Here is a 24,865-nt window from a genome sequence, read left to right on the forward strand (position 1 = left end):
TGTAAATACAAAAATAAAAGAGAATGGAAAAGGAAAGAAGACAGAGATGCACCAACAAATCCACCCATTCAAATAGTCCAGGAAGAAACCAAGTCAAATCGCCAATCACTGGAGATCATTAGTCTAACAGAATTGTTAGGACAGGAACAAGACTGTTATCTTATTTCCTTATTTTCTATAAGGAAATGTATTAACTAAAATCCATGGTATCCTATATCCCCAGTATCTGTTATGTAATATAAATTCTCACATTACAGATAAACTGATAGCAGTTGCTGCCTCTAAGTTGCCCATAGCAGAGAAGGAAGTAGACAGAATATCTGGTCAAAGTCCAGTGACTTAATTTCCTGTGTCAGACTTAGTATCCTTTCAAGATTTTTTTTCTTTTTTCAGACGGAGTCTCACTCCGTTGCCCAAGCTGGAGTACAGTGGCATGATCTTGGCTCACTGCAACTTCTGCCTCCCAGGGTCAAGCAATTCTCCTGTCTCAGCCTCCGGAGTAGCTGGGACAATAGGCGCCTGCCACCACGCCGGGCTAATTATATTTTTAGTAGAGACGGAGTTTCACCTTGTTGGTCAAGCTGGTCTCAAACTCCTGACCTCAAGTGATCCACCTGCCTTGGCCTCCCAAAGTGTTGGGATTACAGGCTGAGCCATCACCGCACCTGGCCCTTTTCAAGATTTTTTAAAGAGATGAATAGAGCAACTCTTTCTGGAAGTTGAGCAAATGGCTCTATGCTATCCCTGCTTGCTTGCTATACTGGCCTATATTTAGAATTTGGTTTTCGGAATTGCCTTCTATTGTTATTCCCAAAAGGTTGAGCTCTTCTCTTAGGTTGGCTTTAAGTGACAAGGTCTCGCTATGTCACCCAGCCTGGACCGAACTTTTGGGCTCAAGTGACCCTATCGCCTCAGCTTTCCAAGTAGCTGGGACTGTAAGTGCACATCATCGCAACCTGCTTTTCTGGCTACTTTTACATAAAACTGGAACCGATTCAGCCTCCTCTCCCTCACAACATTCCTCATGAGGCAGTCTTCCAGCTTCTGCCTGACCTGGGGGATTGAGGGTGGGTTGCTAATCTCAGTGGTTTCAATGTCTGGCCCCAAGCCAGTCTCAGAGCCTTAATAATGGGTATTGATCTCAGTATGTCTCTTGGGGCAACACACAATCAAGTCACTCTTCCTCCACACGGCAATATTTGAAGTGCCAACGAGTTTTCTCCTGTATAGGATAAAGAACCCTAACATTCCTCCACTACAAGATCTTTTTGGAGGTTGGCTCTCCAGTTCATCTCTGTTCCTCAGACTGGGTATCCAAAATTGAATGTAATGCCAAGAGTGCGGAGCATTAAGCCTCTGGTGGCTTTTTGGGCACTGGACAACCATTAACACCTCCTAAAACAGTTTTCTCTCAGTTCTGGTGCATACTGAGTTTAAGATTATTTACACTGATCTTTATTAACTTTTTGCTCTTAGTTTAGGGCACATCATTTCAGCCTATTTAGGTTAGAGATGAAAACTTATTTTACCAAATAAACGTACTTGTTAATTCTCCCAGTTTTGTGTCATCTGCAAATCTGGTAAACAAAAGCTTTCATTTTCATCTATGCTGAAAAATATGTAGGATGAGAATGGGCTAAATAACACTAGCGCTCTCCTGGCAGGTAGGTAATTAACTCAATCTTTGGCTACAGTTGCTTCAATCAGCTATAAATCCATGCAACAACGAAGTCAGGTGTGCAGTGGCGGAAGCTGGAAGACTGCCTAGTTGCCAAGTATCTGATGCGCTCTTGCTATTGGAAATAAATACAACAAGGAACGACACAGACAACGTTCTTGTCCAATGGCACTTGCTTACATTGTAAACAAGTAAAAAAGAAAACAAGATTAGGCCAGGCGTGGTGGCTCATGTCTGTAATCCCAGAATTTTGGGAGGCTGAGACGGGTGGATCACTTGAGGTCAGGAGTTCAAGACCAGCCCAGCCAACATGGCAAAACCCCATCCCTGGCCGGGTGCGGTGGCTCACGCTTGTAATCTCAGCACTTTGGGAGGTCGAGGTGGGCAGATCATGAGGTCAGGAGATCGAGACCACGGTGAAACCCCGTCTCTACTAAAAATACAAAAAATTAGCCGGGTGTGGTGGCGGGCGCCTGTAGTCCCAGCTACTCGGAGAGGCTGAGGCAGGAGAATGGCGTGAACCCGGGAGGCGGAGCTTGCAGTGAGCCGAGACTGTGCCACTGCACTCCAGCCTGGGCCACAGAGCAAGACTCCGTTTCAAAAAAAAAACAAAAACAAAAACCCCATCCCTTCTAAAAATACAAAAATTAGCAAGGCATGGTGGCAGGTGCCTATAATCCCAGCTACTTGGGAGGCTGAGGCTGAAGAATCGCTTGAACCTGAGGGGCCGAGATTGCAGTGAGCCAAGATTGTGCTACTGCACTCTAGTCTGGGTGACAGAGCAAGCCTCAACAACAAAATCCATGCAACAAGGAACAAAGACTGTCAGGGGCCCTGATGACATCAATATACTCAATTAGCATTTCCCTGCTACATAAGCCTTATCAAAAGATGAAATGAGGTTGGGCACAACCTCAGCTGAATAAGCGTGATGGTCACATCAGGGTTTGTTTTTTTTTTTTTAAGTATTTACTGTAGTTCCAAACTTCATTACTTATACTAGCCAAAAATAACCGAAATAAAAGGTATCTGACGATTGACTCAATCACTGAGTCCAGGTTATTTTGCTAGACCTAGATCAAATTCACTTTTAGAAGACAGGACCAGAAATTTCTTGCTACTTTATAAGCAAATGAACACGTGAAAAGGACTAAACTTGAGGCAGCTGGAAAATGTGCCTTGAAAGAACAGAGATCAAGTATGAACTACATTTATTATGCAAGAGCAGAGTAAACTTCAACGCTCTTTGTTTTTGCATTGTTGAGAAATGTGAGACTTTGAGAAACGGGAAAGCACCATGGGAAGAAGAAAGTGCTGTATTAATTTAAGGTAACAATTCTCGAGGTAAAATAAGGCATTACAGTAACACAATTTTCATGCCTCAGCAATTAACAATGATTTTCGTTTAATTCTCTTCCAACTCTACAGACATAATTCTGCTTTCACCTTCATCACACTTTCATATGGTTTTAACAGGGGATACACCTCCTCTTCTAAGAATCTCTGCACCTGCCAGAGGAAAGCAAATACAAGACAAAAGAAAATGTTAAGATATTAGCAGATAATACCTTTTCCAATGTCAGGGGATGCCACTGAAACCTAATTTGATGAAGGTTTTACTCCACCACTGAGCTTGTTTTCCTCAACTGCCTATCCAGAATTCCTGCCTAGACGCAGGTGATTCAACCACCATGCCTACGTGCCCACTAACCTTTCCCGCAAACTGGCCCAGCCTGTGTTCTCTCAGGTGGTTTCACCATTTCCATCCAACCTAAAAATCACCACAGCTTCTTTCCTCCTGCTTCCCAGCCCTCTTCAAGTAGCCACTAAGAGCTTAACCTCCTCTCCCTCCCCGGTCTGTGTCTCTCACCACTGCCTTCACTCAAAGCTCTCATCATCTACTGCTTGGCCCGTTGCAGTAGCCTCCTTATTGGTCTCCTACCTCCAGTTTTAGTCTTTTAGCCCTCAGTCCTTGCACGTACTGCTTGGTATTATAATGACCTATTTACAAGTATTCACCACTAAGTTCTGAGCTCTCTGAAGATGAGGATTATCTATTCATCTTTGTATTTTTTTTGAGACAGGATCTCATTTTGTCACCCAAGCCAGAGGGCAGGGGAATGAATATGGCTCACTGCAGCCTTGACCTCCTAGGCTCAAGCTATCATCCCGCCTCAGGCCCCTGAGTAGCTAAGACTACAGGCGCACGCCACCACACCTGGCTAATTTTTGTATTTTTTTTGTATAGACAAGGTTTCACCATGTTGCCCAGGATGTTCTTGAACTCCTGAGCTCAAGCAATCCTCCTGCCTCGGCCTCCCAAAGTGCTAGGATTACTGGTGTGAGCCACTGCGCCCGGCCTATCCATTTTTAAATCCCCAGAATTAAATACAGTACCTGAACACATACTGAGCACCTAGTATATACTCCGGCATTTCAATCATTACAACACTGAGATATTTACTTTTATTCTTTCAGCCAGTAAATGCCAGAGGTTAGGATTTAACCCAGATCCACTTGACAATAAAACCTAATTCTTTGTCCATTATACCACATTCTCAAGACCAAAAGAGAATTCCAAAAAATCTACACAAAGAAATAAAGGCAGCTCAAAAAAGCTGTTGGTCAGTTGTGGGGGCTCACGCCTATAATCCCAGCACCACTGCACTCCTGCCTGGATGAGAGAGAGAGACTCTGTCTCAAAAAAAACAAAACAAAACAAAACAGAAACAAAACCCAAATCTCTAAGTTTTAGCCAGCAACCTGCTCTGATTTCCTTCTAACTAGGCCCATTCCCACCATACCTCCTATAAAGCAAAAACATCAAAGAGAGTACCCTAGGTTCTGCTGCCCAGCAGAAAAGAGGCTTCTCAGAAGCGTTCTGATGTCTGCTTACCTGCTGGCAGGCACGACCAGTGAAAGAAGAAGGATCCAGTAAACGATCCAATTGGGAGTGAATGGGACTGAAGTAGGCATCAGCCTGGATACGCTCTATGAGGTCATTGTCACCCCCTTCCTGCTTAACCACAGAAGCTGCCTGCTGAGAAAGCACTCTGATTTTCTCATGGCAATCCTGGGAAGACAGTGAAGTATTGTCAGTTCTCTACTATCAGGGCGTTTGAACACTTTAAAAAAGTCATCAGATACTTCCCATCCATGCAGTCTACACAGCTCTACACAAAACCCCTCTAGGTTGAGGTGGTTCCCGTGTCTGGCTGTACCAGGGTCTTCACTACTCTCTGCCCACATCTTAGGACAAGCCTGAAATGAATGCCGACCTTGCTCTGGCCCTCTCCTGTAAAGCCTCATGAATCATTTGCTCTTGTTTCCTGCTCACTTCCTACAGAATGTCAGACCTCATTCCTTCACTAGGAGTGGACTTTTCCTACAAGTGATTAAGTAATTCACTTTAACAAACTCAGTTCACCAAAATCACCCTCCATAGATGGCAGATTATGGCCACTGCTCTGTACCATTACTGTGACTGAAGGTAATGACATAAACACCTTCATCTGCTCTCCTTCACAGAGAAGAGAGCAGGACCAAACGTGCACTCAACTTATCGAGGAACATGAGGGGTTACAAACCTGGCGGCTACCTCCAGCTTTGACCATGGCCATGATGATGTTCTCTGTGGCCATGAAAGGCAGCTCTTGCCGAATACGCCGTTCAATTACCTACAGGAAAAGATAAAGTGAATGACCAAGAAAGGTGCCTCAAGGCTAAAGTCATAAACACAGCAGGATGTCAAACAAAATGCACAGCACAGACACTAACTACCACATTATGGAGACAGTAATGGATTGTTTTATTCTATATGTTTTTTCAGTTTTCTTACAAACTCAGACTTCTGATTTTTTTTTTTTTTTTTTGAGACAGAGTCTCACTCTGTCGCCCAGGCTGGAGTGCAGTGGCTTGATCTCGGCTCACTGCAAGCTCCGCCTCCTGGGTTCACACCATTCTCCTGCCTCAGCCTCCTGAGTAGCTGGGACTACAGGCGACCGCCACCACACCCGGCTAATTTTTGTATTTTTAGTCGAGACGGGGTTTCACTGTGTTAGCCAGGATGGTCTTGATCTCCTGACCTCGTGATCTGCCCGCCTCGGCCTCCCAAAGTGCTGGGATTACAGGCGTGAGCCACCACGCCCAGTCAGACTTTTGATTTTTAAAAAGGAAATATTAACTTAAAAGAAGTTACCACATATAATTATTATTATTTTTTTTTGAGATGGAGTTTTGTTTTTGTTGCCCAGGCTGGAGTACAATGGCACAATCTTGGCTCACTGCAACTTCCACCTCCTGGGTTCAAGCAATTTTCCTGCCTCAGTCTCCCGAGTAGCTGGGATTACAGGCATCCGCCACCATGCCCAGCTAATTTTTGTATTTTTAGTAGAGACAGGGTTTTACCATGTTGGCCAGGCTAGTCTTGAACTCCTGACCTCAGGTGATCTGCCCGCCTCGGCCTCCCAAAGTGCTGGAATTACAGGCATGAGCCACCACGCCTGGCTTGAAAGAATTCTTAAAACCCCTATTTGTTACATATCAGTGCTCAGCCTCAAGAGCTAAGTATAGGAGAGAAATGAACCCATCTGCCTCAAGTACTTAAAAACAGGCAAATGGAGCCATCTACTCTGCCTAGTCACACCAGAGCTGATGATTCATGCTGCTATCGTTTAAGGCAATTTAAAATACTTCTTTTTCTGTTTCTATAAATGTGTCTATGAATTCCACAGAGCTAGTTCCCTAGAGCTTCTGAACTGAAGGATGAGCTCGGGTGGTATGAATGCCTATCGGATCAGAATACAGCTCCCTCAACACACCCCACAGCACCCTCCCTCCCACATTCTAACCCCTCCCTAATACTTTACTTTTTAATTGAGGCTTCTTACTTTGGGGTACACGACCAATCCTTCAGAAATGTTCTGCAGAGTATTCAATATAGTATCTGCGGTAAGAAATGCCTCGGCCAAACAGATTCGCCTAGAAAACAAATAGCCATTCAGTATCTCTTTAAACAAATAATTTCAGTGAAATGCAGAGTGTGTCCCAACAAGTTGCCCTACTGACTGTACTCTCTGGATAATTTCCTTCAATCTTATGATTACCCCAATGACCTCATGACCCTCAAATCTGTCACCTCTAGGCCAGACCACCTGCTCAAGTGCCAGACCTTATACCTACTGAGACGTGCACCTGGTTGATCCATAGGTACCTCAATCCCCAAACTGAACTCAGCCACTTTCTCATTCCTCCTACTCACCATTACAAACCTGCCATTCCTCCCTCGTAGCTCCTGCCTCAGTAAATGGCAGTAGCTCCCAAGTCACCAAGTTCTTTATACTCATTCCGGTCAACCACCAGGGCTGGGCTGGCCAGTCTGCCTTCAACTCTGGATCTCTATCCTTCCTCTCCATTTACATGGCCACTCCACCAACGTGGCCTCAGACTTTTAAAGTAGCCCCTAACTTGTTCTGACATGATCCCTGTCTCCTTACAGCCAACTCTCCAAACTGTTGCTAGGGTCTTTTAGCAGGCAAATCAGCAGACCTACAGGGTCACACCTTGCTAAAAAGTATTCAATGGCTGACTTCTGAATGAGTTCACATGACTTATTTCCAGAGATAAATCCTGGATTATGCACAGATCCCAGAAAGCTAGGTTTAACTATACATCCATATCCACTCAAGAAATTCCAGCACAATGCAAGCAGGCGAGAGTAATGTCAATCTGCTTTAAATGAGTATATACATAAAACAGAAAATGATGCGTGTGTTGGCACCTCATCAGTAGTTACAAATTATTTCTGACTCATCTCATAGCTAATAAAGATGTCATTGTGCCTAGACACCATAACTGGCCATCTGTCTGCCTTCAGAAAAGACCCAGAAGACCTTTCATAAACTGGCTACTATCTGTGACCACGTCCTGCCCCACCTCCTGGCACATGTTGACTTCATTCCCCAGGGCTACTCAAGTAGTAGTAACTCCCTCAAGTGTGTTTTCTCCTGCTTTGTGCCGTTATAATGCTCCCGATCTTGTCTTTACAAGGTGCATGTATTTCTTAAGTCTTAAGGCATCACCTCTACTGTGAAGCTTTCTGACTCCTCAAACACTATTCCTTCCTCTTTGCTCCACAGTACCCAGTACACACTCCAATTGTAACACTTATCACACTGTCCTTTTTATGTTTCTGCCTCCCTGCTAGACTCTGGACTCCTTGGAGATAAGGAGACTGTAGAGATGCTCAAATATGTCCTTTTACTTCTAGGTCCCTCCTTCAGACCTCCTCTCAACTTGGTGTATGTGACGTCCCTGTGCCACTGACCGGTTGGCACTATCATCCAGTGTGCGTTCAAACCACTGGACAGATGCTGTCTGTAGAGGGTCCATGACAAGGGTCATCAGGTGGCGGGCAAGACTGCAGCAACGTTCTGAACGCATGGGATTCCGCTTATATGGCATCGCACTTGAGCCTGCCCATATAAAAAAGGACAAGATGCAAAGGCAGAAAGACTTCAGAGCATAGTGAATAGGCAAGCATGCTGCTGAATGAGCTCTCAGCCCCCATCCACAGCCCTCCAGCAGTTCTGTGTGCTCACAGGCCTCTACACAGCACTCACCAATCTGCTGTTTTTCAAAGGGTTCCTCCATCTCCTTGAGGTTTGCCAGGAGGCGTATGTCGGTGCAAATCTGGGGGAGGCAGGGGAATAAGCATCACCCCACACTGTCAGTGTGCAGGACAGTCTGGGAGCTGTGACTAGGCTGATGAAGGAGATGAACTCTTAGGTGTGCTGTGGCTGAGCTGAAGACCAGCGCGTCCTCCCAAAGAGCTCCTGCAGAGTGTCTTACTCAGACTCCTCTCTGTTCCCGAAGGGCTGGGATGACAAATTCAAGGAGCATGAAAACGCTTTTGTGAAACACTGCTTAAGGCATCATGGAAAGACAATCACAAGATTAATTTAGGATGGGCGTGGTGACTCACACCTGTAATCCCAGCACTTTGGGAGGCTGAGGTGGGTGGATCACCTGAGGTCAGGGGTTCGAGACCAGCCTGGCCAACATGGTGAAACCCTGCCTCTACTAAAATTAGCCAGGCGTTGTGGTGCATGCCTGTAATCCCAGCTATTTCGGAGCTCGCTTGAACCCAGGAGGCGGAGGTCGCAGTGAGCCGAGATCATACCATTGCACTCCAGCCTGGGCAACAAGAGCGAAACTCCATCTCAAAAAAAAAGATTAATTTAATACACCACTGAACAAGATGGATGTTTTGCAGTGCTTGGGATAACTTTAAAGAAAATGCCAAAACTAGTCTTCCCCTTAAGGGTTTCATTCACAGACCACAAATTATTAAAACTAATGTATAATATTGCTTGAGAGAGATGGTTAAGTCAAAGTCTGAGGCTAATTCAGTCTGTGGTGCCCAAAGCTCCTGTCCCCGCCCCACATGCTGTCATCACTCACCTTGTGCACTGATGCCCCCAAGCTAGCCAGCACAGACAGTACTTCAATATCCACTTTTCGTGTATATGTCTGCCCTGTGATGATGAAAGCTCTAGGAATAAGTACAAGAGAGACTTAGGTTAAAATATTTTAAAGCCATTGCAGTGGTGCATGACTGTAGTCCCAGCTACCTAGGAGGCTAAGGGAAGAGGATTGCTTTAACTCAGGAGGTTGAGGCCAGCCTAAGCATCATTGGGAGACTCTTACAAAATAATAATAATTCAAAATATGACTCTGTCAAACAAGGAAAAACACATCCTAAAAAAAAGCTTGGTCTTATTGGTATGCTAAGTTATACTCAACCAGTGGACCTGAGTGGTAACTTGCTCCTGGAATAAACTATTCTTCCACCCTTTTCACTAATACTCAGGACACTGGCCTGACTCAAGAAGGATACATGGTGCAATGTGCCCATGTCCAGCCACAGCCCAACAGAAATGCCTGGGAGAAGGAGCCACGGTGGAACCTGGTGGACCTCAATGGAAATGGTCAGATTTAGCCTAACCTGTTGGGGGCCCTAAGTAAAGAAACAAAAACGGTAACAACATGGATAACTGTATTCTAAAGAAACCAGAAGTAAATCATTTTCTTTTTTCCTATAGATTATACAAAAAGAGAATGCAGGTTGGGCATGGTGGCTCATGCCTACAATCCTAGCACTTTGAGAGGCTGAGGCAGGTGGATTGCTTGATCTCAGGAGTTGGAGATCAGCCTGGGCAACATGGTGAAACCCCGTCCCTACAAAAACAATACAAAAATTAGCCAGGCATGCCTGTAGTCATAGGGGGCTTAGGTGGAAGGACTGCTTGAAACTGGGAGGTGGAGGCTGCTGTGAGCCAAGATCACACCGCTGCACTCCAGCCTGGGTGACAGAGTAAGACCCTGTCTCAAAAACAATAATAAAATAAAATAAAATCCAGAAAATATGTCAGCAAGACAATTAGGCGGAAAAAAAAAAAAGAATCCAGATAATAAGAAAATAAAACCCAGGATAGAGACAGAAAAAAAAAATAGGTGGAAGAAAAAGGCGAAAATTTTCAGGTCAAACCTGGAGGTATACTCAACATAGGACTTTCATCAACTTAACATGGAGGTCAACACATTCCCATTTACCTACCTCTTAAATCCTGCCTTTTCTGTCACCATCTTGTCAAGCTGCTCTACCTTGGAAAGAAAAGACACATGCTTATAATAATTCCAGGTGTCCAGTATGAGAAAGCCTCAACCTGTCATCCTACCCAGGTCTTGCCCCACCAACCCCCACAACTTCCTTCCAGTCCAAAGACCCCACCCATCCCACAATCAATCTCTCCTATCATCCTCAAAGGCAGCCTTGTCTCTTAGGCTCCACCATTGAGTTTCTGTGTCCTGCAGGTCACTTTCAGAGTACCTTATGGTCATCTCCCTCAAAGAGCTGCAGGAAACTGGCCTGAGTCCCAGTGGTGCCCTTTACTCCCCGGAAGCGCAGGTCATCTCGGACACGCTTCAAGTTCTGGAGATCCATGCAAAGATCCTGAATCCAAAGACAGCAACGTTTCCCAACTGTGGTCAGCTGTGCAGGCCTGAAAACCCAAAGAGAACACATGGAAGTCTCAGACCAAGACCTTACATCATCAAGGTTTCATTGCTTCTTTTAATAACCACCATTACCCCTTGGAGGGAGAACAATTTAAGAGAGGGAATAACTGGTAAAGATAAAACAGGAGCTAAAATCTTTAACCAAATAATCGTTATGGAGATTCAATGTCATTTACAAATAGTCAAGGAATATGAAACTAAAAGGCAATTAGCATAGTTCTTTCTTCATCAAGAGGCAATTTTAAAATTATTATTTCTAGACTGGGTCTTGCTCTGTCACCCAAGCTGGAGTGCAGTGGCATGAACATAGCTGACTGTAGCCTCGACCTCCTGGGCTCAAGTGATCCTTCTGCCTCAGCCTTCCATGTAGCTGGGACCATAGGCACGCAATACCATGCCTGGCTAATTTTTAAATTTTTTGTAGTGATGGGGTCTCACTTTGTTGTCCAGGCTGGTCTCAAACTCTATGTCTCAAACGATCCACCTGCTTCAGCCTCCCAAAGTGTTGGGATTACAGGCATGAGCCACTGTGATGCACAGCAAGAGGCATTTATTATAAGGGCAGGGACAATGTCCCTTTTGTTCATGGCTATATCCACAGACATTGGTAAGAAATACATTAGATACTCGTGTAATATTTGCCAAGTATCTGATGTGCTCTTACTATTGGAAATACAACAAAGAATAACACAGACAGGGCCCTTGTCCAATGGCACTTGCTTACACTATAAACAAGTAAAAAAGAAAACAAAACAAGTTTAGGCCAGGCGTGGTGGCTCATGCCTATAATCCCAGCACTTTGGGAGGCTGAGACGAGTGGATCACTTGAGGTCAGGAGTTCGAGACCAGCTTGGCCAACAGAGACAGGTAAAACCCTGTCTCTAGTAAAAATACAAAAAATTAGGTAGGCGTGGTGTCAGGTGTTTGTAATCCCAGCTACTTGGGAGGCTGAGGCAGGAGAATCACTTGAACCTGAGAGGCAGAGGTTGCAACGAGCTGAGACTGTGCCACTGCACTGCAGCCTGGGCGACACAGCCAGACTCTGTCTCAAAAAAACAAATGAAAAAAAAGAAATAAGATGAATTATTGAGATTTTAAGTGCTAAAAGAGTAAAAGAACGATGAAGATAATGGTGATGGCTGCTCTAGATTGGAAGTAGAGGAAAGCCTTTGTGAGGAGTCGAGATCCAGTGAGGAGTAGTCATGCTATGGAGAACAACCACACAACACACATAAGCAGAGGACTCGAACACAGCAGCGAACGGCTTTGTTTCCAGAGTTAAGCCTAAATCAAAGTAGGGCGCCATGGCTCACACCTGTAATCCCAGCACTTTGGGAGGCCAAGGAGGGCGGATGACCTGAGGTCGGGAGTTTGAGACCAGCCTGACCAACACAGAGAAACCCCGTCTCTACTAAAAATATAAAACTAGCCAGGCGTGGTGGTGCATGCCTGTAATCCTAGCTACTCGGGAAGCTGAGGCAGGAGAATCACTTGAACCCAGGAGGTAGAGGCTGCAGTGAGCCAAGATTGTGCCATTGCACTCCAGCCTGGACAACAAAAGCGAAGCTCCATGTCAAAAAAAAAAAAAGCCTAAATCAAGCCACTGAAGGTCTGTTTCTGAACATAAAACATAATTACGAGGCCAGGTGCGGTGTCTCACGCTTGTAATCCCAGCACTTTGGGAGGCCGAGGCAGGTGGATCACTTGAGGCCAGGAGTTTGAGACCAGCCTGGCTAACACGGTAAAACCCTGTTTCTACAAAAAATACAAAAACTGGCCAAGTGTGGTGGCGCACACCTGTAATCCCAGGTACTTGGGAGGCTGAGGTGGTAGAATCGCTTGAATCCGGGAAGCAGAGGCTGCAGTGAGCCAAGATTGCACCACTGTACTCCAATCTAGGTGACAGAGTGAGACCCTGTCTCAAAACAAAACAAAAAACCAAAATATATAATTATGAATAAGTTGCCCTAATGTCCAATTTCTTTCTTTTTTGACACAGGGTCTCACTCTGTCACCCCAGGCTGGCACGCACTGGTATAATCACAGCTCATTGTAGCCTCAGTCTGCTGGGGTCAAGCCATCCTCCTGCCTCAGCCTCCTGAGTAGCTGGAACTACAGGCACAAGCCACCACACCTGGCTAACTTCTTTTTTTTTTTTTTTAAGAGCCATGGTCTCCCTATGTTGCGCAGGCTGGTCTCGAACTCCATGCCTCAAGCTATCCTCCTGCCTTGGCCCCCCAGAGTGCCAAGATTACAGCCATAAGTCACTATGATCAGCCTAATTTCTTTCTTTTTTTTTTTGGAGACGGAATTTCGCTCTGTCGCCTAGGCTGGAGTGCAGCGGCGCGACCTTGACTCACTGCAACCTCTGCCTCCGGGGTTCAAGTGATTCTCCTGCCTCCGCCTCCTGAGTAGCTGGGATTACATGCATGCGCCACCACACCCAGCTATTTGTGTATTTTTAGTACAGACGGAGTTTCACCATGTTGGCCAGGCTGGTCTTGATTTCCTGACCTCGTGATCCACCTGCCTCGGCCTCCCAAAGTGCTGGGATTACAGGTGCGATCCACTGCACCCGGCCGCCCAGCCTAACTGCCCAGCCTAATTTCTTTTTTTTTTTAGGTGGAGTCTCGCTCTGTCACCTAGGCTGGAGTGCAATGGCGCAATCTTGGCTCACTACAACCTCCGCCTCCCAGGTTCAAACAATTCTCCTGCCTCAGCCTCCCGAGTAGCTGGGACTATAGGCATGCAGCACTGTGTCCGGCTATTTTTTTTTTTTTTTTTTTGTATTTTTAGTAGAGACAGGGTTTCACCATGTTAGCCGGGCTGGTCTTGAACTCCTGACCTCAGGTGATCCACCTGCCTTGGCCACCCAAAGTGCTGAGATTACAGGCAGGAGCCACCACGCCCGGACCCAGCCTAATTTCTGATAGATAACCTAACCTATTCCAAATGGAATTTCTTTCCTCTTAGGCTAATGACACTGACAGCTAGGAACATCAAGGCATAACACTAGGAATGTCCATTGGAGGCACATCACAAGCTACAGTATATCCCCAAAATTAATCTTACTGTTTTCCTTGTTAACTGCTAACAGATTATTGGTATAAGCAAAGAAAGAAGTAAATTAGCATGGACTTGTTCATGGCCGCATTATTCATAGTAGTCAAAAAGTAGAAATTACTCGGCCAGGCGCGGTGGCTCACGCTTGTAATTCCAGCACTTTGGGAGGCCAACGCAGGCGGATCACGAGGTCCGGAGATCGAGACCACGGTGAAACCCCGTCTCTACTAAAAATACAAAAAAATTAGCCGGGCGTGGTGGCGGGCGCCTGTAGTCCCAGCTACTCGGAGAGGCTGAGGCAGGAGAATAGCGTGAACCCGGGAGGCGGAGCTTGCAGTGAGCCGAGATTGCGCCACTGCACTCCAGCCTGGGCGACAGAGGGAGACACTGTCTCAAAAAAAAAAAAAAAAAAAAAAAAAAAAGTAGAAATTACCCAAATGTCCATCAGTTGTTGACAACTGGGTAAATGAAACATGGTACAACCATACAGTGGAACGTTTTTCAGTCATAAAAAGAACCGAAGTTCTGATTCAACATGGATGTTGAAAACAGCAAAATAAGCCAGACACTACCGGGCGCGGTGGCTCACGCTTGTAATCCCAGCACTTTGGGAGGCCGAGGCGGGCGGATCACGAGGTCAGGAGATCGAGACCACGGTGAAATCCCGTCTCTACTAAAAATACAAAAAATTAGCCAGGTGTGGTGGCAGGCGCCTGTAGTCCTAGCTACTCGGAGAGGCTGAGGCAGGAGAATGGCGTGAACCCGGGAGGCGGAGCTTGCAGTGAGCTGAGATTGCGCCAGTGCACTCCAGCCTGGGCGACAGAGCGAGACTCTGTCTCAAAAAAAAAAAAAAAAAAAAAAGCCAGACACAAAAGGTCACATACCCTACGCGATTCTATTTATATGAAATGTCTAGGCCGGGTGCGGTGGCTCAGGCCTGTGAATCCCAGCACTTTGGGAGGCCGAGGTGGGCAGATCACGAGGTCAGGAGATCGAGACCATCCTGGCTAACACGGTGAAACCCTATCTCTACTAAAAATACAAAAAATTAGCCGGGCGTGGTGGCGGGCGCCTGTAGTCCCAGCTACTTGGGAGGCTGAGGCAGGAGAATGTCGTGAGCCCAGGAGGCGGAGCCTGCAGTGAGCCAAGATCGCACCACTGCACTCTAGCCTGGGCGACGGAGCAAGACTCCATCTCAAAAAGAAAAAAAATGTCTAGAATAGGCAAATGCATAGATACAAAAAACAGATTAGTGGTTGCCAGGGGTTGGGGAAGGGATGCATAGGAGTGACTGTCAGTAGGCACGAGGTTTCTTTTTGGGATGATGAAAATACTGTGAAATTATTTAGTGGTAATGATTGCGTAATTCCGTAAGCATAGTAAAAACCACTGAATTGTACACTTTACAAGGGTGAATTTTGTTATGTAAATTACATCTCAATAATTTTTTTAATTGCATGAACTGATACACTAAGAGGATGCCTACACATCAACACCGCTTTCTGAGTTCCTAATGGTTAGGAGCCCTGGCAGCCAGTCTCTTCCATTATGCCAGCTCCAGAGGAACATTAGAATGCTCTGTATTCGCTGAGCACTCTCCTGGAGGTAGGAGAGGAAGAGGAGCTGTAACACAGAGGAAGGTGGGTGTGGAGGGAAGCCACTCGCACCGAGCACTGATTTGAGCACTGATTCCTTCGTATGAACAAGTACTTCAGGCTAATGCTACCGATAAAGTATAGGCCCTGCCTTTAAGAAACATGAAGCTCAACAGGCTTTAACAAATTATCATATCCTTGATGCCACAGCAATACACCATCAAAACAGAAGGCAGATGCTAATATACCACCACTCACACAACATCACTCAAAACCCGTCACTAGCACTCCAAAATTACACCATCGGCCTTTTAAAAGGGCTTTATTCAGTCATCACAAAAATACTTGCATACTTTAAATGTAAAAATACAAAAAGTATGGCTGGGAGCAGTGGCTCAAGCCTGTAATCCCATCACTTTGGGATGCAGGGGTGGGCAGACCACTTGAGGTCAGGAGTTTGAGACCGGCCTGGCTAACATGGCGAAATCCTATCTCTCCAAACAATACAAAAATTAGCTGGGCATGGTGGCAGGCGCCTGTAGTCCCAGCTACTAGGAAGGCTGAGGTGGGAGAATCGTTTGAACCCGGGAGGTAGAGGTTGTAGTGAGCGTGAGCCAAAATCACACCACTGTACTCCAGCCTGGGCAACAGAGCGAGACTTCCTCTCCAAAAACAAAACAAAACAAAACTCAAAAAGTAGCAAGAAATTTAATTTTCCTATTATCTCATAAACCGGAGTAATCAACATTTACATCATGGCGTACTTTCTTTTTTTTTGAGACGGAGTCTGTCTCTGTCGCCCAGGCTGGAGTGCAGTGGCGCGATCTCGGCTCACTGCAAGCTCCGCCTCCTGGGTTCACGCCATTCTCCTGCCTCAGCCTCTCCGAGTAGCTGGGACTACAGGCGCCCGCCACCACGCCCAGCTAATTTTTTGTATTTTTAGTAGAGACGGGGTTTCACCGTGGTCTCGATCTCCTGACCTCGTGATCCGCCCGCCTCGGCCTCCCAAAGTGCTGGGATTCCAAGCGTGAGCCACCGCGCCCGGCCCCATGGCGTACTTTCAACCAATTTTTGTGCAATTTATAAACTGTCTTTGTTACCATAACATAAACCTAAGTGCATTTGCACGTTAGATCTTGTAAGCATCATTTAAATGGTTGCATATTATTCCAACCTATGGATGTATGAATACTATGCCTTATTCTCTTATTGTTGAACATTTAGACTTTTTTTTTTTTTTGAGACGGAGTCTTGCTCTGTCGCCCAAACTGGAATGCAGTGGTGCGATCTCGGCTCACTGCAACCTCCACCTCCCAGGTTCAAGTGATTCTCCTGCCTCAGCCTCCTGAGTAGCTGGGATTACAGGCATGTGCCACCAAATCTGGCTAATGTTTGTATTTTTAGTAGAGATGGCGTTTCACCATATTGGCCAGGCTGGTGTTGAACTCCTAACCTCAAGGGATCCATCCGCCCACCCTGACCTCCCAAAGTGGTGGGTTTACAGGCGTAAGCCACCACACCTGGCCCATTTAGATTGTTTCTAATGCTATCATAAAGAATATTTTTCAAGGCTCTTGATATGTATTTCCCAATGTTTCCCAAATGAACTGTTAGATTTACTCTCTCACCAGTATGTTTTAAGGTGGATATCAGGCTCATTCCTTATAAGCATCCCAAATTACTTATACTTAAATCATGTTTTCAGATTCTTCACCTCAAGGTTACTGTGGAAAAGAGAGAACTCAAGAAGTAGCTGAAAAGCCATATGCACATAAACAACAAGTAATCTTACCACTTACTGGAAATGTGTGAAACCTAATGTGGGTAGACTGGCTCGTTCCTTAGCAAAGTCGGCAAGCCGAGAGATCACTCTGGCAAGCTACAAGAAAGATCATGTGATAGAAAGAGGTTGAACTCAGGTTGTGTTTATTACATAATTAGGAATAAAACTTTTAGATAATTTTGTATAAAATTAGACCTCTAACTCATGAAAGGCAGCAGCCATTATCTTTCCATCTTTGTACCCTAAAGTGCCTGGAAGAGTTCATAGCAACCAAAATTTGAAAACTGAGTTGACTACCTAAAATGTCATGAACTATTTTAAGATCACAGCAGAAAAGCAGAACAAAATCATAATCCTGACCCACATATCCCAACAACATGCCTTTGGTTGTGCCCTCTTCATTTAAAAGGCTATGCTTGGGCCGGGTGCAGTGGCTCATGCCTGTAATCCTAGCACTTTGGGAGGCCAAGATGGGTGGATCACGAGGTCAGGAGATAGAGACCATCCTGGCTAATACGGTGAAACCCCATCTCTACTAAAAATACAAAAAAATTAGCCGGGCGTAGTGGCGGGCGCCTGTAGTCCCAGCTACTCGGAGAGGCTGAGGCAGGAGAATGGCGTGAACGCGGGAGGTGGAGCTTGCAGTGAGCTGAGACTACACCACTGCACTCCAGCCTGGGTGACTGAGCGAGACTCTGTCTCCAAAAAAAAAAAAAACAAAAACAGGCTATGCTTTAAAAACCATTTAGTCTTTTAAAGAAGAGACAGCTGGGTGCAGTGGCTCACACCTATAATCCCACAACTTTGAAAGGCCAAGATCCCTTGAGCTCAGGAGCTTGAGACCAGCCTGGGCAACATGGCAAAAACCCATTTCTACAAAAAATTAACCAGGTGAGGTGGCATGCACCTGTACTCCCACCTACTTGGGAGACTGAGACAGGAGAATTGTCTGAGCCTGGGAGGCGGAGGCTGCAATGAGCCGTGATCACGCCACTTGACGGAATGAGACCCTGTCTCAAGAAGAAGAAGAAAGGAGGAAGAAGAGGAGAAGAAGAAGAAAGGAGGAGGAGGAGGAAGAGGAGAAGAAGAAACAATCAGTTCTACAGATTAAACAGAGTTGTCATTCACCTGAAAAAATGATAGTTTATGTAAAAATTTACACTGTGTTGATTTAGTTGTAACTGGTGCCTATCTCTTATCATAGGGAATCTAGGGTTGGTAGGAAACATCTGCCAACTCCTTACCTTTGGCAAAAGCAGGTCAAGTGCATTTCTAAGAATAATCAAGTCCTACGAAAGAAAATGCAATGATCTTATATTTAGCAGCTTTGCTCAAACAATATTATTGCATAACACTTTTTGGCCAAAAAGGCTGGGTTGCTCAGCTACCAGCCTGTATCACCATTACCAACCCACTAAGCATGACAGAAAATACTAACACAAGTTGTTCTTTCCTGATTACTGTTTGAAAAGCACACCAGCTTAACAGTACTACTGGGATCTGTAAGGAACAAAACCTTTATGCTTATAAAGCCCAAGGTACATGGTATCTAAGATGACTGAAGGCTGGGCATGGTGGCGCATGCCTGTATTCTCAGGATTTTGGGAGGCTGAAGCAGATGGACTGCTTGAGGCCAGGAGTTCAAGATCAGTCTGTGCAACACAGCAAGACTGTCTCTCCAATATTTAAAAAATTTTCAATTAAAAAAAATGACTGGAAAATGTGCAAGTCAACAAGGTTTCTATTTTCCCAGAGGAGGGCTTGAGCTTCTGAGAAGCTTCCATATGGCACATTCCATTACTTTCCTCCCCCGTTTTTTCTTTTTAACATGGGAGTCTCACTCTGTTGCCCAGGCTGGAGTTCAGTGGCGTGATCTCAGCTCACTGCAAGCTCTGCCTGCCGGGTTCACGCCATTCTCCTGCCTCAGCCTCCCGAATAGCTGGGACTACAGGCACCCTCGACCGCGCCCGGCTAATTGTTTGTATTTTTAGTAGAGATGGCGTTTCACTGTGTTAGCCAGGATGGTCTTGATCTCCTGACCTTGTGATCCGCCCACCTCGGCCTCCCAAAGTGCTGGGATTACAGGTGTGAGCCACCGCGCCCAGCCTCCCCCATTTTTTCTTGCCTACAGTTGCTAACAAGGAAAGGAATGACCCAGAATATCAAGGTTTAGGAAACGTAAAGCTGCTCTTGAGGAAGGTAATCTCGAGATGTACATATTTCAGTTAGCTCCAACACATGTCGATATGAAACAGTAATTGTTGAGCCCATCCACACACTGGGTACTTTTTTAAAGGATTTTCCAGGTAAGAGACTGTTCTTCTCCCATTATCTGACTCGCCAATTACACAAAGATGCCTTTAATTATGTTTCATTTAAGACTAAAGAAAGCATTTGGGGCAACTTAAAAATTACTGGCTTATTCTCAAATTAGACATTTATCTGGAATCTAACTTCAACCCCCATAGGTATACTCTGATTAAGAGCACAAGCTAGGCCAGGTGCAGTGGCTCACTTCTGTAAACCCAGGACTTTAGGAGGCTGAGGCCGGAGGACTGTTTGAACACAGGAGTTCAAGGCCATTCTGGGCCACATGGTGAAACACTGTCTCTATAAATAAAAAATTTGCCAGGCGTGGTGGCTAATGCCTGTAATCCCAGCACTTTGGGGGGCTGAGGCGGGTAGATCGTCTGAGGTCAGGAGTTCAAGACCAGCCTGGCCAACATAGTGAAACCGTGTCTCTACTAAAAATAAAAAAAATTAGCTGGGCATGGTGGCAGGCGCCTGTAATCCCAGCTACTAGGGAGGCTGAGGCAGCAGAATCGCTTGAACCTGGGAAGTGGAGGTTGCAGTGAGCTGAGGTCGTGCCACTGCACTCCAGCCTGGGCAACAAAAGCAAAACTCTATCTCCAAAAAAAAAAAAAAAAATTAAAAATCAGCCTGGTGCAGTGGCACATGCCTGTGGTCCCAGCTACTCAGGAACCTGAGGTGGGAGAATCGCTTGAGCCCAGAAGGTCAAGGCTATAGTAAGCAATGTTTGTGTCACTGCACTCCAGCCTAGGTGACAGAAGCAAGACCCTGTCTCAAAAGTGTTTTTATTTTGAGACAGGGTCTTTGAAGGACTTCAGAGTCGTGGCCAAGGTGGGCAGATAACCTGAGGCTAGGAGTTCAAGACCAGCCTGACCAACGTGGCGAAACCCCTCTCTACTAAAAATAGAAAAATTAGCCAGGTGTGGTGGCGGGCGCCTGGAATCCCAGCTACCGGGGAGGCCGACACGAGAATCACTTGAACCTGGGAGGCAGAGGTTGCAGTGAGCCAAGATCATACCACTGCACTCCCACCTGGGTAACAGAGCAAGACTCCGTCTCAAAAAAAAAAAAAAAAAAAAAAAAAAAAAAAAAAAAAATCCTTTGAAAAATTACCTCAGCCATTAAAATGCTAAGGCCTTGGCTTATGTCCAGCAAACCAATGCATAAGCAGGATCTGTAGGTCTTATTTTATAGAGGTCATTTGGTGCTTACAGTTTAGATTGGAAGGACACTAAAAGCTGAAAAATTCCTCAGCGTTTTCAACCAAGATACCTTTAAAAATAAAGATCTGGCTGGGCATGGTGGCTCACGCCTGTAATCCCAACACTTTGGGAGGCTGAGGCAGGTGGATCACGAGGTCAGGAGATCGAGACCATCCTGGCTAACACGGTGACACCCTGTCTCTACTAAAAAAAATACAAAAAAATTAGCCGGGCACGGTGGCGGGCGCCTGTAGTCCCAGCTACTCGGGAGGCTGAGGCAGGAGAATGGTGTGAACCCATGAGGCAGAGCTTGCAGTGAGCCGCACCACTGCACTCCAGCCTGGGAGACAGAGGGAGACTCTGTCTCAAAAAAAAAAAAAAAAAAAAAAAAAAGATCTATAGTGTCACTTCCTCAACTGGACAACATCAAATAAAATTGACAAATAGATTCTAGAGACTAAGTTTTAAGTATAAACAACACGGGCGCCTACAGTATTGTCTCCAACATAGCAAGAAGTGGCACCAAGGTGAATAATGCCTGCAGCTTTTGGACAGCAGTGGCCAAATGTGTGCACGTGAGCCATCACATCATGTCGTAATCGTTTCTCTTCCTCAGCTGCCATCTTGAAGTCGATGTTGTCCAGGTTTGATTTCATCTCCTGGATTTGTTCATCTGTGATAGGCAAACCCAATGTCTGCAGAATAGTCAAAATAAAATAAAAAAGGTTCAGTGTCACAGTTATTTGAATGAAGTGACACCAAGGAAAAAAACTGATTCATGTTAGCAGCAATACCCTATCTCCCAACCCTTAAATTAAAATTTGAGGCAATCAAGTTGAAAGTACACTGGCCAGGGGTAGTGGGGTCGAGGTGAGGTGGAAGAGACCTTCTCAATGAATCATGGTAAGTATATGCTAAGAAAGCTCCAACAGACCAGCCTGGGCAACAGTGAAACCCTGTCTCTACTAAAATACAAAAAATTAGCCAGGCATGGTGGCGTGCACCTGCAGTCCTAGCTACTCGGGAGGCTGAGGTTGGAGAATTTGGAGAATTGCCTGAACCCAGGAGGCAGAGCTTGCAGTGAGCCAAGATCGCAGCACTGCACTCCAGCCTGGGCAACAGAGTGAGCCTCTGTCTCCAAAAAAAAAAAAAAAAAAAAAAAAAAGAAAGCTCCAATAAATACAACAACATAATCCTGCTCTTGACTGTTCCTTCTGCCTGAGACCTCTGCTTGGTTCACTCCTTCACACATTCTGGTCTCTGGAATCAAATGTCATCTTCTTAGAGAGGTCTTCCCTGACTTCAATGTAAAACACCCTCTGTGTCACTCTCTATCCCTTTAGCCTGGCTTTATTTACAGCACTTATCACCACATGACATTTTTACATATTTATTAACCTGTCATTTCCCTCTAGAATGAATACTTCTTGAGGAGCTTTGTTTTATTTATTGCTTAATCCTTAGTGCTTGGCATGATGGTGGCCATTTTACTTAGATGGATTTAGAGAAACCAAATTTAAAAATTCTGTAAGTAGTTTTGCCAGGAAATTCTGTGCAGCAAATGAGTGCAACTGAAAGCAATTCCAGGAGATATTGATGAGAAAATAAACACACTGATGTCTTACATTCATCCATCACTGGAAAAATTAGGCTGCAAAAAATAGCTGGCAGCCCACAGGCAGCTCTGAACTTGCATCCAAGGGCTGAATATAAACAGTGGTGAAACTGATTTAAACCTCACTTGAAACTTGCAAACAGTGACTCCGGGAAGGATCTTGCATCTTAGATCTTTTTTTATCCAAGAGAGGAGCTACTAGCCAGATATGGCTATTTAAATTTAAATTGATTAATTAAAAAGTATTGGAAAATATTTATAAGTAAAAAGTCAGGCCAGGTATGGTGGCTTACATCTTTGGGAGGCCAAGGTGGGTGGATCGCTTGAGTCCAGAAGTTCTAGACTACACTGGAAAACATAGTGAGACCTATCTCTACAAAACAACACAAAACTTTGCCGGGAGTGGTGGCGTGCACCTCTTGTTCCAGCTTGGGAGGCTGAGGTGGGAGGACAGCTTGAGCCCAGGATGCAGGGGTTGTAATGAGTCAAGATTGTGCCACTGCCCTCCAGCCTGGGCGACAGAGCCAGACCCAGTCTCAAAAACTAAATAAAAATAAATAAAAGTAAAAAGTCAGTTTCTCAGTCACACTGGCTGCATTTCAAGTACTCGGCAGCCACATGTGGCAGAACTGCCTGGAACCTTTACAGTCACAGAAGACATGACACCTCTGGGCTCCTTCCAAAGCAAAGCAGCAGAGGGCAGCACGGCCATACTGCTTCCTCCCCTCAAGCAATTTATCTTTTCAAAATTCATACTTTCCTTACTACGAATTTTCTGCATTCCTCCTAATCTCTTATTCTCCAAGTTTTTTCTTAGCTACTAAGTTATTATGCAATTTATGGTAATTTTGACACCCTAACAGATAATCCAAAGCCAAAACTGTATGCATTTCAGGCCAACAGAGGAAAGAACATAGACTCTACATTCCAATTCCAGCTTGAAGCCATTTACTAGCTCTGACGACCCTGGCGAAGTCTTGAGTACCACTACCCTCATCTACAGAATGGAGTATCAGATGAAATAGAAAGAGTACACACTAGTACATCACAAACCACAACACATGATTAAGATCTACTACTATCGCTATCTATGCCAACAGTTTAACTTGATGTTCCATTCTTTCATCTGCAAAATAGGTACAGTAATAGTATTTAATACCTACTCTTCAGGGTTGTTTGGAGGATTAATAAGCAACCATGTGTAAAGGGTTAAGACAGTACCTGGGTCTCAGAAGGCACTATCTGAGTATCTGCTATTATTGTAGTGTATCGCCCAATATTTTGGAGGGCAGTGACAAGGGGAGGGCAGGGAATCTACAATGAAAGTTTCCGGTTTGGAGAGTTCCATGGTACAGGTCCTAGGCCCGAACTCAAATTGTTTCCGTGTTTACTGTGCCGTTTGAGAGGGCACTGCCAACTTGCTCGTTGTGGCACTTTCCTCTGAAACTTGAGGAGAAACATTATCGCTCTCTGGATCACCTTCAGTTTGCTTCAACTCTTCTGAAGCTATTTCTGAAACCGCTGGGCTAAGAAGTTCTCTATGCAGCCCTTAGAAAAGAAATTATAAACCCCATTTAATAAACCCCTACCCGAAGTCTTCTCCTAAGAGGCAAAGCGCAGGCCAGTGAGGCGGAAACGGTGGCCTAGAAAACACGCATTCCAGTACCGTCACTAACTACACAGGCACTGTGGAAAACCAAGGGGCTACATGCTCAGCTCACGCTCTGGACTGCACCCAGGTTCAAATCCCAGTTCCGCTCTTAATAGCTGGGTAGGCTAGGGCAAACAACAAGCTGTCCGGGCTTGGTGTTCTTCCCTGCAATGTGGGAAAAACACCATCAAGCCTGCAAGATCTTCATGGATTACACGAGAAAAGATGCGTGAAATAACGAGCACAACGGTACGAAACAAGCGCTCGGTGTCTTTGGTTAGCAGCGTACTCCTGCGGGGATGGCCAAGATGAATTCCCTGAAAACTACAGGCTGAATTTCTCCCAGCCTCCTCCGCGTCTCGAACCCTCTCGGACTAGGAACACGTGAGGCAACAGGTGGCGGCTCCCCGGCCTCCTGCCCTTGCTTTCCTGGGACCGCAACTCCTCAAGACAGGGAACACCCAGCCGAAAATAGCCGGGCCGCAGCCCCCGGTTGGCTAAGCCCAGCCCGGCACAGAGCCCGGCACGTGCTGGGGCGGGCCTGTCCCTCCCGGCCCAGACCCTCAACCCGGGATCCGTTACCTGCTCGGCCTCCGCCAGCCACAGCCACAGCTGCCGCCATGTCTGGAATTTATACCTGTCGCTAAACACGAAGCACATCTCTGGGCTGGCATAGCGGGAGGCAAGAGGTGAGCGGTAGCTGTCGGGGGAGCCATGATCGCCTCCAGCCGCCATCCCGACCCCGCGACCCCGCCAGGGTGGACTGGACCGGGGAAGAGCGGAAGCGGAAACCTGGAGGCCAGGGCAGGACGGGGCGAGGCGGGACTTCCTTCACGCGGTGCAGCTCTCTGGGTTCCGGGCGCCCTGGGCGCTTCCGGCTGCGGAGAATC

The 24,865-nt window shown here is 45.9% G+C and overlaps 1 protein-coding gene across 6 annotated transcripts; it reads right to left on the reverse strand.

Moving 5' to 3' along the window:
* Positions 1-1,778: 1,778 nt before the first annotated feature.
* On the reverse strand, positions 1,779-24,794 carry ADSL (adenylosuccinate lyase). Of its 6 annotated transcripts, XM_055252788.1 has the most exons (14): positions 24,558-24,770; positions 21,201-21,404; positions 18,442-18,486; positions 17,214-17,293; positions 10,569-10,740; positions 10,296-10,342; positions 9,140-9,230; positions 8,299-8,368; positions 8,004-8,151; positions 6,568-6,658; positions 5,266-5,355; positions 4,575-4,751; positions 3,119-3,187; positions 1,779-1,853 (listed from the first exon to the last, which is right to left on the reverse strand). In XM_055252788.1, the coding sequence occupies exons 1-14, from the start codon at positions 24,708-24,710 to the stop codon at positions 1,794-1,796; spliced, it is 1,497 nt and encodes a 498-aa protein (XP_055108763.1). In that variant the 5' UTR covers positions 24,711-24,770; the 3' UTR covers positions 1,779-1,793. The 6 variants fall into 6 exon arrangements, with proteins under 6 accessions (XP_055108763.1, XP_063479031.1, XP_055108764.1 ...); XM_063622961.1 differs by lacking the exon at positions 4,575-4,751 and having other exon boundaries at positions 24,558-24,768; XM_055252789.2 differs by lacking the exon at positions 1,779-1,853 and having other exon boundaries at positions 2,873-3,187; positions 24,558-24,794.
* Between the last annotated feature and the right edge of the window lie 71 nt (positions 24,795-24,865).

The sequence above is a fragment of the Symphalangus syndactylus genome, chromosome 18 (genome assembly GCF_028878055.3).
Source record: "Symphalangus syndactylus isolate Jambi chromosome 18, NHGRI_mSymSyn1-v2.1_pri, whole genome shotgun sequence".
Lineage (NCBI taxonomy): Eukaryota > Metazoa > Chordata > Mammalia > Primates > Hylobatidae > Symphalangus > Symphalangus syndactylus.